The 14647-nt window shown below is 47.0% G+C and overlaps 1 protein-coding gene across 4 annotated transcripts in view; it reads left to right on the top strand.

Annotated features, from left to right (window-relative positions):
- Positions 1 to 9077: 9077 nt before the first annotated feature.
- The window catches only part of LOC125438244 (multiple epidermal growth factor-like domains protein 6), a 281987-nt gene continuing 276417 nt past the window's right edge, over positions 9078 to 14647 (top strand). For 3 of the 4 annotated variants that reach the window (XR_007245317.1, XR_007245318.1, XM_048506531.1), the window contains exon 1: positions 9078 to 9356. Coding sequence is in view for 2 of the 4 variants with exons in the window: in XM_048506531.1 (XP_048362488.1) it covers positions 9268 to 9356 (89 nt within the window). In the remaining 2 variants the exon portion in view is untranslated. Of the gene's footprint in view, positions 9357 to 14215; positions 14345 to 14647 lie in introns of all 4 variants that reach the window. The other variant, XM_048506532.1, reaches the window with a different exon arrangement.

Below are 14647 nucleotides of genomic sequence, written 5' to 3' on the forward strand. Positions count from 1 at the left end.
CAGAGGCTGTTGTGGCAGATGCCCGCCACAAGAATGATCCTTCGGATTTGGGCACTGTGGTGGCCGGCTGCTATGGCGCCACTAGTGTAATGCCAAGTGGCATGGACACCCTTAGCACTGGGGTTCATGCCACTTGGCATGGCAGTAGTGGTATGGGTGCTGGCACAAACCTTTCACCACTTCCAGTAAAGCTTCAGCCTCCTCCCATCTTCGGATTGCAAATTTAAAAACCAAAAAGGTGTTTTTCTTGTTGGCAGACATGTCGTCTCTGATAAGTTAGCAGCAGCCCAAAATAGCAGCTGCAACATGAGAATAGGTAAGTTGTGCTCTGCAAAGTGCCTTAATATTAACCCACATAAATTTGTATACATGAGCATTAGATGCAAGAGAGGTCCACTCTGAGAGGTAAACCCTGAAGAAGGACAAGTCTAATGGTTTCCAGGGAACCATTTAACCAGATATTCCCTGGAGGCAAAATATGAAATAGGGCAGTCTTTTAGCAGGGACAGACACTGGGAAAATTGGGAGTATCCCAGTTATCCAGAAATGTTTGGAATGTATTGCATAGTTTCAAACCAGAACAACAATTTCAATTAGCTGGTGAAACAGGTGTCAACAGGTGTCAACATCTCATTTCTCTTCCTCAGGATACCAGAAAAGTGCCCTCAAGGGTGAAATAAAAGTACAGTGGAAATAGTTTGAACATTCATTCGCCACCCTAAAAGCAAATGGTCTACAGTGCTGCAAAGGTATGATTAAATTTCCCCTATTACTGCAATGTTACAACAGTCTTCACCCCAAGATGGTGCTGGATTCCCTCTCTAATGAGAAACAAGTTGATGTAAACCTGCCAGTCCAGGAAGCTGGCGTTGCCAGAGGCATTTTCCTAGCTACTGTTGGAGGAGGACAACAGAGGCTGATGGGGAAGATATATGTATAGGTATTTTTTCCTCTTATAGTTTTTTGCATAGGATTTCCTGCTTTACCCTACAATGTAACGACACTTGCTTAGCTCTGATTTTCTCATGTTCAATGATATTGGGCTGGCTAATATAGCAGAGTTTGCCCAGTCATAAAAGCATAATACTGAGTAAATAAATCTCCCAAGAAGTACATTGCAAAAAAGTTAAATTCACATTTATTCAAGTAGATTTTGTTTGCACTCAGGTTTCAGTCGAAAGAAAGAAAGAGAAACCTTTCCCTGGTAGCCAGCAGATTCAGCATCACGTGTATGAGACATTTTTTTTCCTATGGGAGAGACAGATACATGTGACTTCATTTAGAGCCATGTGGATAGTGGGAGAACAATGGACACAGAGAGAGTAAAGAGCACAGAGAGCAGCTCCTGGGTTAAGACAAAGAGAGTGACATACCATTCAAGGAGATAACATTTACAAGTCGATTACCCACACTGTGCTTGCTGCACGATGGGGGCAAATGTCAATCACAGCAAGATTTCTTGATTGGACCTGTTTCCTCAAGCCCCGTTTTCACTTTCCATTCTCTCTGCAGCAAGCAAGACCACTTTTAGCATGACTTTTAATTTGCTAAACCACCAGAGTGGAGAAATCAGCCAGTGAGCCCAGCTTGGCCCCTAAAATCTTCCCACTGCTCACAGCCAGCCTTTCCTCTCCCTCACGCTTCATTACACACTTTCCCCTTCTCTCCCCCCCCCCCTCCCCATGCTGTTAGCTGCTTCAAGTAACCGAAAATAAGCTATCTGTGCTTTCAGAATCATTTGATGAATGTAGTCAAGAGAATCAGACTGGGAGAGCTGGGGAAAAGAGGGAGTGCCTCCAAGCAAGTAAACAGAAAAATGTGAGGAGAGCTCTCTGCAAGTCCTCTGTGCAGAGAATAGGCCTGAGGTAAGTATTCCATGCATAGTGGGCCGCAAACTGAGAGTGATGTAGCATCCAACAGTGTCCACGAATGTCGAGTCTCTCACTCCAGCAAACAATTCCTGGTAACCCTAGAAGTTCTGAGCTATTCTCTTCTCAAGCTCTTTGGCAGCAGATTGATGTGGTTACTTTTCGCAACAGTTTACTTCTTTGCTTAGATATTTATTCCCCAATTTTCTTCCCAAAGTTGCTTGCAGCATTATTTCCCCCTTCTCCATTTTAGCTGCATACCAACAACTGTGTGAATTAGTTTAGGCTGAGAGAGAGAGAAATTGGTCAGCCAGAAGTCACCCAGTGAACTTCCATGGTAGAGCATGGAAGAGTCAGCCCTGGATCTCATAGAACTGTGGTGGCGAACCTATGGCACTCCAGGTGTTCATGGACTAATTGGCCATGCTGGCAGGGGCTGATGGGAATTGTAGTCCATGAACACCTGGAGCGCCATAGGTTTGCCACCACTGTGACATAGATCCTAGTTTAATACTGTAATCATTACACCACACTGCCTCTCCACCCACTTCCACCTATCTCCAGGTGTCAGGAGAGTGGCATGGGAAATTACTATATCATCTGACCCCTTTTAGTGGTTTTCGTCTTTCAAACGTTACCGAAGTGGTATGGATGGTGATCATTTATTTAGTTGTTTAAATTATAGTCTGCCTTTCTCACCAACACTCAAGGCAGACTACAGAATTTAGCAATGCAGCAGGAACACTCTAAGAATATAATAAACATTACACTAAAATTACAAAATTAGGAAACAATGCAATAGAAAAATATAAAATTGTCTAATACTGATCAGGCCAGTGAATTGTGTTAATGGTAGGTAGGTAGGTAGGTAGGTAGGTAGGTAGGTAGGTAGGTAGGTAGGTAGGTAGGTAGGTAGGTAGGTAGGTAGGTAAAATGTATTGTGTCAGGCCAAAGGTCATAACAGTATAACAAAAACAACTGCACAAGTGGTAATAAATATGCAAAAATTGCATTAGGGTGCGAGTTTAGCCCGAATCTTCTTGGGTGCTGATACATACAGTGACATTGAATAGGTAACATAGTGATTCTTGTCAGAGAAAACATAAATGATTTTGTCTGCCACAGTGCTGGTCTAGCCTAGCTAAAATGGTTCCTGTTGTTAATGGGCTTTATGGGCAATCTAGTCTTACAGCCTGATCCCAAACATGTCTCTTCAGAAGTCCAGTAACATCACGGAGACCAAAAAGACTTCCGGTGTAAGCTTTCAACAGTCAACTGTCAAATCTCCCTTCATTCAATGCAAGTATCTCTACTGTTGGTGAGGAGGCAGAAGGGCAGTACCAGCTCCACATGACCAATCAGCTGTGGATATTTGGACAGCTGTCCCTCCACACTGTTAGATCTGGCTGACCTTCCCACTTCAATCATTGAAAGTTGGATTCAAATCCCCACTAACATCACTGGATGACTATCAGTATCTCTCGTCCCCCTGCACAGTATATCTGTGAGGATGGAAGAAAACGATGGAGGAAAATGCCATCAGGTTGCATCTGACTTATGGTGACCCAGTAGGGTTATCAAGGCAAGCAACATTCAGAGGTAGTTTCCCATTGCCTGCCTCTGTGAAGCAACACCGGGCTTCTTCCTCTGTGGTCTTTCTCCCATCTCCCATCTCTGTGGTCTGTGTCCCATCATCTACTAACCAGTGACGATCCTGCTCAGCTTCCAAGATCTGACAAGATCAAGCTAACCACAGGGCAAAAAGGGGGTAAAAACCCATATATGCTGCTTTAATTTCCTTGCAAGAGAAAGTGGGACACAAACTGAATAAATAATAAGAACACCTCATTTTGAAAAAGAAATCTTTCAGGAACTGTTGTTTGCTAGAGAGGATGAAAAGTTACAAGGTCTCATAGAGTCAAGATGCTAAGGAACAGCGAAACCAATGAGACTCATTTTGAGCATGTCATGTCCCCACAGAACCTTTTGTTATTTTCTCATTAAGTATCAGTTTCCCTATAGCTAGCATGGGTTTAGTTCCTTGTTTAGTATTCTGAGGGAGGGAATTTTAGTGGATCCTGTCTCTTTAAGAAATTTCCCTAGAGGCGGTCTTCATGTTATTACCCAGTATTCCCCTGTTTAGCTGGTCAGTCAGACAGTCTTACCTAGGGTAGTTGGAAGGCTGCAATATATGTTACGTCCAAGGTGTACAGAGATAGCATAAAGTTAAGGTGTACAGAAAGTAGAATCCAGATAAAGGACACTCAAGGAACCCAGAAGAAACACAAAGTGGATTTTCTTGGAAGCAGTCAAAGAAAGGACAAAAGTCTCAAGCTTCAAACTGTTCCAGTCAAGCAAGTACTTTATTTTAGTCAGACCCTGGGAGGAGTTAGGGTCTCAATTCTTCTAAGCAATAAACCTTTTTTTAAAACTGTTACACCTTGCTTGTGTGTCTCCCACTCTGTTCCATCCAAGAACAAGCCACCTTTAGATTGTTTTACTTGGGGGGACAGAACAGGGCAGTTCTGTTCTTTTGGTGGAATATTAAAAATCTTTCAGTTGTTTTGTGCTTGTTTTGCAAAGAAGGTTGCCAATTTTGCCGGCTGTTTCATACTGCAAGGAGGCACAGTCTAAATAAACAGCATCAGTGGATCAAAGCAATCAAATGAATCAAAGTTGTTTTTTTGGGTGTACAGTAAACGGCGTTCGCAGGCAGAAACACACATGTACCACATTCCTAAAAGTGGTAATGAGTTGTCTACAAATTCATTTGATCTCATCAAGCACAGTTTTGCAGCCCTTTTATTTCTTCAATCCCAGGGTAGGACCGCCTCCCCCCAAAAATTGCAGAGGAAGTCATAAGCTTCAGTATCAAGGCTGATTATTAATTACAGCTGATATATCATTTTTAACCTGGAACTAACTGGAGCCTCCCACTGCATTAAAAACAAAAAAGAAACGGAACACCCCAAAATACACCTGTGATCATTTCCTCCCAGCCATTTACTAGCAAAGATTGATTAGCCTTTCAGTAAGGTGACTTTCAAAATCTACCTGAGAGCACTTGTAAAAATATCGCTCAACGAACTTTGCAAAACAACTTCTTTGTATCCACACATTACAAGCATTCGCTTGGACGCCGCTAAGCCTGTGCATGTTCGCTCAGAAGTGAGTCCCGCTGTGTTCACTCTCAAAACAGTGTGCTCACAATTGCAGGAAGAATGTATCCATCATGAATATGTCAGCAAAGGGCCATTCGAAAAATGTGTGGGTAGTAAGCTGTCTAGCGGAATGGAAAATTTTTGGTGCTGTTGTGAGAGCTTGAGAGCTAGGCTGGTCCTAGCTATTTTCTTATATGGAAAAACATGTAGCATTCTTAATAATATAAAGTGATAATGTAAGGCCCCTTCCGCACATGCAGAATAATGAATTTTCAATCCACTTCCAATGCACTTTGCAGCTGGGTTTTACTGTGTGGAATAGCAAAAGCCACTTGCAAACAATTGTGAAAGTGGATTGAAAGTGCACTATTCTGCATGAGCGGAAGAAGCCTAACGCTTTAATGAGAGGGAGTCCCAGGGCTGGCCTCTTTCTTGCTACTTCTAGACCAGTGGTGGCGAACCTATGGCATGGTTGCCAGAGGTGGCACTCAGAGCCCTCTCTGTGGGCACGTGCAAACAGAGTGCCCCACACACACATCTAGGCTGCCCTGGGCTGCTGGGCTCGATTATTAGCATTAAACCTAAGACATAGTTTTGGGGAGGCAGTGTAGGTAACCCTGTTAAGTGCTGTTAAACCCCACTGATTTTCATGCAAAGAACTAAAGCGCTATCCTTTACCTGGGAGTAAACTTGGTTGCTGGCAATGGGGCTTGCTTCTGAGTAAACCCTCCTAGGGTTGTGATTCACTTGTTGGAAGAGTCGCGCGGTTGCTTCAAAGCAAAGCCACCGACTACCACCAAGCTTACTCCCAAGTAACGCATGCCTCAGAGTCAACTGTTTTTCTAAACTAAAACCTCAGTATTTGGGTTAAATTGCCGTGTTGGCACTTTGCAATAAATAAGTGGGTTTTGGGTTGCAATTTGGGCACTCAGTCTCGAAAAGGTTAGCCATCACTGTTCTAGACGGCTTCTTTTCAAAGTTCCCTCCAGTCCTATAATTTGCATAATTCTATTGCTTCACATTTCTAAGTTAACATTCGGGGAACTTGAACCAGTTTGCCCCAAGGTGACACTGGTTGTAGAGCCTTCTCCTATTGGACAGTGTGTGCAGGGTGGGGCAAGTACTGCTCTCCAGCAAAGCAGCCCTTAGAAAAAGCTTCCAGGGATCAGGCTGTTGCCACTGGATATTCAACATCTGATAGAAAATCTCAGGTTCCTTCAGCACATGCAGAATAATGCACTTTCAAACTGCTTTCAATAGCAAAATCCACTTGCAAACAGTTGCGAAAGTGGTTTGAAAACGCATTATTCTGCATGTGTGGAAGGGGCCAAAGAGAAGATGCTAAAGTTAAGTTTGAAACTGGGTGCCGTCAAGTCACAGCAAAGTTATGACGAGGCAATAGAATTCTAAAGCAAGAGACTTACAAAGGTAGTTTGCCTTTGCCTGTGTCATGAGCCGCCTCTCCATGGCAACCCTGGACTTCCTTGATGGTCTCCCATCCAAGTAGTAACCGGAGCAGTTCTGCTTAGCTTCTGAGATTGCATTAGATTTATTTATTTAAATCATTTATACCCTGCCTTTTTGCCCTGCTGGCCAAAACCAATGTGGTTTACATCATTTCACCCCTCCCTCCATTTTATCCTCACAACCCTGCAATCAGGCTAGTCTTTACCATCTGGACCGGAGCAAGTTTGGAAAAAGAAGAGGAGGAGGAGGAGTTTGGATTTATACCACACCTTTCTCAAGGTGGTTTACAAGCTCCTTTCCCTTCCTCTCCCCACAACAGACACCTTGTGAGGCAGGTGGGGCTGAGAGAGTTCTGAAGAACTGTGACTAGCCCAAGGTCACCCAGCAGGAATGTAGGAGTGCGGAAACACATCTGGTTCGCCAGATAAGCCTCTGCCACGCAGGTGGAGGAGGGGGGAATCAAACCTGGTTCTCCAGATTAGAATCCATCTGCTCTTAACCACTACACCTCGCTGGCTCCCTTTCCCCATAAATACCCCCATAAATCCACCAAAACAGAGCAGAAGCAGTTCCTCATCAATATCGATTACAGTAGAAAACTCTGACTGAGCAGTGGAAGCCATGACTCGGCTAACCAAAAAGGAGACATTAGTTACCTTGATGTGAGGTAAGTCTCCTCGCCCTGTTTTTGTTCTTCTTGAATTCCTGCTAGGGACAACTGCTAGACACCTTGTGAGGTTGGTGGGGCTGAGAGGTCAGAGAGAGCTGTGAGTGACTGGCCCAAAATCACCCAGCAGGCTTCATGAGCAGGAATGAGGAAACAAACCCGGTTCTCCATATTAGAGTCCACTGTTCTTAATAGCTATACCGCGGTAGCTCTCACACCTCGCAGTGGGGGTAGGTAAGGCTGCCAGATTTCAATTGGGAAATTCCTGGAGATTTGGGGATGGAGCCTGTGTAGGGCAGGGAGAGACCCCAGTGGGGGACAATTACTGTTGCCAACCTCCAGGGGATGGCTGGAGATCTCCTGGGATTAAAACTGATCTCCAAGTGACAGAGATAATTTTCACCTGGAGAAAATGGCTGCTTTTGAAGGTGGACTTTATGGCACTACACACCATGGAGGGCCCTCCTCTCCCCCAGCTCTGCCCTCTTGAGGCTTTATCACCGAAATCTCCCAGAGCTGACAACCCCTAGGTGCCATGCAGTAGAGTCCACCCTCCAGCATAGGTGTCAAACTCACGGCCCTCCAGATGTTATGGACTACAGTTCCCATCATCCCCTGCCAGCATCATCCCCTGCCAGCATCATGCATCATGCTGGCAGAGGATGATGGGAACTGTAGTCCATAACATCTGGAGGGCCCCACGTTTGACACCTGTGCTCCAAGGCATTCAGTTTCTCTGAGGAAGTAGATTTTTGTAGGCTGGAGAGGAGCAGTGAACCTGAGAGACCCCCCCAGGTCCCACCTGGAAGGAGACTTCCCCAGATACAAGACAGTAGTGGCAAATCTGAAAGTGAAGAGAAAGAATCACTTATTTCAATACCGGTTTAACAGGGGCCCTTTCCCCACTTACTGTTTGCTGTGCGCTACTCTCCCCAAATAGTGCGTGGTCCAGCGGTGCTCCCCCTATCGAGTCCTGGGAAGGGCGACAACGCAGAGTCAGCCTCGACTTCTGTGCTCTCATCGCCCCTCAGCCGCCGCATCATTTCTGCGGATCGCTTTGAAGAAACGGGGGTAACCCTTCTGACTGCCTCGCGCAGAGCTCTGCACGGGGCAGTGGGGAACACGACCCCGCGCCAGAAATCACTCGCACTGGGAGCAGCGCACCACAAATCGTAAGTGGGGAAAGGCCCTGAAGGAGGAAAAACACCTGAAGGCAGTATGTAAGAGAGAAAGGTTCATGTTCAGTTTTTCCTTGATGTGTTGTCTTTATAAGGGCAGAGGATAAAATATGGGACATGTAGGAGTGTAAAGTTCACAACTAAACGCCTCCTGTCTTAAAACAAAAACCTTGAACACTTGATCCCGCTCACTAAATTTGACATTTTAAACCCCCATCACATCACAGATTTATGAATCAAATAATACCTCTCCTCCCATAAAATTTCGGTACTCATTGACACCAACGTTTTCTGATTTCCTTTGCTGCAATCGTCTCCCCGTCCCAAAGCATGCTCGTATTTATTCTGATTATAGACTTTCTGGCTGGGTAATACCAACTGCAGTAAGAATTTGGGGACACATTTGGGGGCACCTGCGTTGAAAGGGACGCGCATTTCTCCCGTTCAGATCCAGGCGGGTTTCCAGGGCAATCCTTTCCAGCCTCGCTCCAGCCTCAACCCGCTGAGTCCAACGACGTCAACTCTGCGCAGGGACCGCACCGTCCAGCAGCGCGCTTGACTCGGTTTGCGCCGCGCGGAACGGGACCACTTTGCTGCGCGGTTTACCTCCCCGCCCCTGCTCCCCTCCCCTAAGCCAGAGGGGCGGAGCTAAGAAGATACGGCGCCTCTGATTCGCTCGCGCGAGGCTTTAAAAGATTTGGAGGGCTGCGAGGGGGAGCAGCAAGCCGGCGCTTGGCTGGGGCATGTGCCTCGGCTGCAGCGGGGGCGCTCGGGCGTCCAAGCCGGCTCCCGTTGGCAGCCTTTGCAGCCCGATGGCATGCGCCCCCTCTTGAGCGCCCCCATGCCCACCCGGGTCTGGCTCCCCGCCCGTGTGCAACACGGCGCCGGCAGCTGAGCTTCGGGACCGCCGCCGCCTCCCCGGCGAGATGTGCGCCCGCGGAGCGTGGCTGTGGTGGCTGAGCCTCTGCAGCCTGGCCGCCTCGCCCGCTTCACCGGTGCGACTTCAGCCCGGCATGTAAGTTGAGCCGCTCTTGGCGCGACGGGGGGGCTCGTTCGGAGCGGGTGGGAAAAAGGGGGGGGGATCTGGATTGGGGCTGATTTGCAGAGGGCTGATGTGGACCTGGCTTCCTTTTTTTGCCCAGTTACCTCTTTTGCTGTCAGGAGGAAAGGGTGCTGTGGGGCTATAATAGAAACCCTGCAAAACTGAGGAAACAACCCTGGGTTTTTCCAGACTTGGGTCGCGATCCTGAAGACTCTTAAGCGGGGATAATGCCGACAGAATTGGGTGGGGCATCTCTCCGGGTTAAGCGTGGGGTAGATTTCCACCTCCACCCAGGGGGCCCCCCCCCCCCCCCCCGCCAAATAGTGTGAAACTGACCAGCCTGAAGTTGTTTGTCAGACTAGATCCAGGGATGCTCAGGGAATTCATCCCCACTTCATCCCCTTTCAGTGGTAGACCAGCATTTATATGTACATTTCTGGTTTATTTCATTGATCCCCCCACAATCCTTCCCCCCAATTCTGGTTCCCGCAATCATCTCTATTTCAAATGCCCCGTCTGCACACTTTCACATGGGAGAATAGAAGGGGACCCTTCTGGGGAAAAGACCTGGGGGGCAGTTTTGATGGGAGAAGGGTGGGGGATGGTTTAGTACTGTATTGCATGTCCTGGAACCTGTTCATTTGGCACATGAGATGCGACACGGGGATGCTTGCGGGTAGATTTATTGCGAAGTTGCTTGCGATCTTTGGACTCATGTTTGCGTACTCGCAGGTGAAGACAGTACAAATGTGTGACTTGCATCTTTCTCGTGGCAGCGAGGGTGCACAATAAATGCATGTGTTCGGCTTCTTCCGGAGGCAACAGCATAGGATGCGAAATATGCATGATGTCCACTAAGTGGGTTTAGGATGACCGGGTTCTGTGTTATCAGTTGTGTTGATTTCCCCACTTTTCCTTGGGTTGTACCTGCTGTCACAGGCATCTAATGAAGTGTTGCTCTTGTGGCTGGACATGTTTGGCTTTCGGTATCTTTTAACGTGTCTTCGTCGCCATCCTTGTATCTAAATAGTCAGAGGTCTCAGTGCAGAAATCACATTTCTGAACTCCGAACGGTAGCTGGAGCGTGTTGCAGGTTTAGGATGCCCGCTGCCGCCTCTCATCCCTGCTCACAAATTATTTTAGTGATTATTTCTAGGAACACGAGAAGCAAAGCAGACTCTTGGTCCTTTCATAGTCCGTGTTATCTACTCAGATGGGCAACGGCTCTCCAAAATCTCATGTAGCAGCTACCATTACAGCTGTTTCACATCGTTTGCTACCTGGTCCTTTTAACTGGAGATGCTGGAAGTTGAATTTCTGCGTTTGGAACAAAAGCTGTAACACAGAACCACAGCCCCTCCCCGCGCTTCCCTCCCCGCATGGTTCTGTACTCCTTCAGTTTGCCCTTAAGCCAACCCTGCGAGGTTGGCTAGACCGACAGAGGATGACTGGCTCAACCAGTAAGTTTCACGGCATGCAGAAACTGCAGTTCAGATTTGTTCTGGTGCACCACTCAACACGCTGCACCACAATGGCTGCTTAATTATGGTCGTTTATGCGGTCCTGGTGTAGCATTCTGAATGCACTTTCATTAACCAATCGTTGCAGCTAAGCCAGAGCGCCTCAGATCCACCACTTGCAAACTTGTCCCAAATCATGGTTTTGGAGGTAGTCCTGATTGGCTTTAAGCATTGCTAGTGCAGATAGAAAACTAAACCAGGGGTCCCCAAACCAGGGGTTCCCAATACACAGAGCCGCAGCGAGGGGGGACTGTGCCCAGGGCAGATGTGTGCTCTGTACCCTTGCCACCCACGCCCCCACCACGGCGTGTGCCTGGTGCAAGACGCCCCCGTCCCCTGGGAGCTACGCCACTGCCAATACAATGCCTACGGACACCATGATGCCCGCCAGCCCATTTCCTGGCACCCACCAAATGTTTCTGGAAAGTGGGTGGTGCCGTGTGGGACTTTGGCCCAGCACGGCTTCTGAGTAGCCATTGGAGAGCTGACTGTTTGGGCAAGCTTTTAAAAACATTGCCTTGGCAGCTGCTGCCACTGCAACTCAAGAATCTTCACGGGCAGAAGGTAAGATGCAGCAACCATTTTGTGATGGGATCCACCCATCATGGTAGCCATTTTGTGAACGAGCCCTCCACCGTACTGTGTCAAAATTCCAGCAGTGCCCACTGGCTCAGAAAGGTTGGGGACTAAACTGAGGTTAAAGCCAACTAAGGTTAAAGCCAACTAAGGTTAAAGAAAGCCAAGAAAGGGGTGGCCAGAAGAATATAAAGTAAGAAAGAAGGGCAGGAACCTGAGGCACATTTCCAGTCTATGGCTCCAGCCTCACATTGTTGAATCCTGTGTGCTCCTTAGACCATAGCAGTTATTCACAACTGGTTGGCTTTTCCACACTGGGGTAATCCATGTTTGAGTGAATTCTGTAATGTTAATGGTAGTGCAATATCCAGTGATGTGTGAGTGTAGCCTAGGGTTGGGAAACCAGGGATTTTAACATTTGCACCGAGTCCAAAATAGTAACACAGCAGCGGTGCCTTTTCATCATGTGCTTGATCAAGAGATCAGTGACTTCAATCGGCGTTTGTGTCAGAATAAATAATCAAGAGGGTGGTAATTAGGGTGGCTGAATTAACCGGGAGTCGAAGAGTGCGGCTTTGTGCGTGCCCTGTGAAGTTCCTCGTTTTTTCACATGCGCTGAGAGACCGCGTCTGGTTTGTGCTAAGTAACCTACATTGGGGGTCAGGCTCGTGGTACAAAAAGTCTAATTGGATTTTATTTCAGCTTTTTGTCTCTCGACAGCCGCTTCATGGAGGAGCTGCCGACTTCAGGTCTCCAGGGGTTATTAATCAGAGAAGTGACCAGCCGAGAGAGCTGTGACCTCTTTTCAAGCGATAGTCAGGCATACTGGGAACCGATTGACTGTGGAAATTTTGGAGGGCAGAGCCCCATGGTGCAGAGTGGTCGGCTGGCAGAGTGCAGTCAAAGCTCTGCTCGCAACCTGAGTTCAATCCCGACAGAAGTCAGTTTCAGGTAGCTGGCTCAAGATTGATTCATCCTTCCATCCTTCCAAGATGGGTGAAATGCATATGCAGCTTGCTGGGGGTGAAATGTAGATGACTGGGGAAGGTAATGGAAAACCATCCCGTAAATATAGTGTGCCTAGTGCGCAACACAATGTCACATCACCCCATGGATCAGTAATGACCCATTGCTTGCGCAGGGGACTACCTTTACCTGTTGGGTGTGTTACCTGTGATTCTTCTGAGGAGCAGCAGTGGCGTAGGAGGTTAAGAGCTCATGAATCTGATCTGGAGGAACTGGGTTTGATTCCCAGCTCTGCCGCCTGAGCTGTGGAGGCTTATCTGGGGAATTCAGATTAGCCTGTTCACGCCAGCTGGGTGACCTTGGGCTAGTCACAGCTTCTCAGAGCTCTCTCAGCCCCACCCACCTCACAGGGTGTTTGTTGTGAGGGGGGAAGGGCAAGGAGGTTGTAAGCCCCTTTGAGTCTCCTGCAGGAGAGAAAGGGGGGATATAAATCCAAACTCTTCTTCTTCTTCTACATATGGTCACTGTGTTTTGTACATATTCAGTAGGAACATTCAGCCTCAATACATGTGAGTGTGAACCCTGAAAAATCCTGTGGTCAATTTTCATATACTCGAATTGCAGATAAAAGCCTTGGTAGTGTAGTGGCTAGAATGTGGACCAGGATTTAGAGCAGTCAAGGTTCAAACTCTCCTTCTGCTGTGAAGGCTTGCTGGGTGACATTGGACCAGTCTCTCACACACTTGGCCTAACCTTCTTTGCAGGATTGTTGTTGTGAGGATACAATGGAGGTCAGGAGGATGACATAAGCTGCTTTGGGTTGCCAATGTGGTTACCAGTGAGTTACATAAATGAGTTACCAATGCCAATGAGTTACATAAATGAGTGCGTTGGTTAATCTGTATGTTGGGAGAATCTACATGCAGTTGATTAGCTGTAGTAGAGGTGATAGTAACATCTGGAAAAAGCTGTAGTTTTGGCAGAAGGGAGAGTCGGGAGGATGGGGAGGAGTATATTGTTGCCTTCAACCGTTTCTGTACAAATCACCAAAACAGTGATGGCGAGCCTTTTCGAGACCGAGTGCCCAAACTGCAACCCAAAACTCACTTATTTATTGCAAAGTGCCAACATGGCAATTTAACCTGAATACTGAGGTTTTAGTGTAGAAAGAACGGTTGGCTCCAAGGTACGCGTTACTCAGGAGTAAGCTTGGTGGTAGTCGGTGGCTTTGCTTTGAAGCAAGTGTGCAACGCTTCAACCAGGTGAATCACGACCCTAGGAGGGTTTACTCAGAAGCAAGCCCCATTGCCAGCAACTGAGCTTACTCCCAGGTAAAGGATCACGCTTTAGTTCTTTCCATGAAAATCAATGGGGTTTAACAGCGCTTAACAGGGTTACCTACACTGCTTCCCCAAAACTAGGTCTTAGGTTTAATGCTAATAATCTCCCTGAAATAATTACACTATAATCACATGACGAACTCTATGCACGCGTGCCCACAGAAAGGGCTTTGAGTGCCACCTCTGGCACCTGTGCCATAGGTTTGCCACCACTGACCTAAAACATTTGTAAAACATTTTCCATCCCATTACCATGATGTCTGTCTGCACTCAACTCCTCAATATGATTTGTGGAGGCTGTGAGGGTTTCCCCCCTTTTTGGAGTTATTTATGGAATCAGCGCTTCCGTACTTCTTGCTGTGGTTCTCTATAGCTAGTACGATCAATGCTTTGAAGATTTTAACCCCCCCCCCCCCAATTTTTTTTAAAGCACACAGAAATGAAGAAAAAAGAACAGGGGGAACTGCGTGAGCTCAGCGTCACAACAAAATGCCTCTGTGGAAGAAGTTCTGGGATGGCACAGAGGCATGGGAAACATAGTAAATGGATTGCACAGCAAGTAAAAATGCTTTGAAAACGTTTCAGGCTTAATTGTTTTAAAAGGGGATTCATTTAAAACATTTTGAGGCTGGAAATGAAACGATTTTAAAATGTAAAGTGGAAGAAAGCAACATGGGACTCCAGGGAGGAAATATTTTATTTCCGTATTGAAACGTTTTAAAAGGTTTGTGTGGAAAAAGCTGTTTTGAAACTGAAGTTTTACAGGGAATGTCTTAATAATAAGCCCACAGATTCAAAGCGTTGGCATCTGTCTCTGTATTATGAGTCACGGCTGCTCGTCCTCTTGTATAGCTCTCATTTG

The sequence above is a fragment of the Sphaerodactylus townsendi genome, linkage group LG08 (genome assembly GCF_021028975.2).
Source record: "Sphaerodactylus townsendi isolate TG3544 linkage group LG08, MPM_Stown_v2.3, whole genome shotgun sequence".
NCBI classification, from domain to species: Eukaryota; Metazoa; Chordata; class Lepidosauria; order Squamata; family Sphaerodactylidae; genus Sphaerodactylus; species Sphaerodactylus townsendi.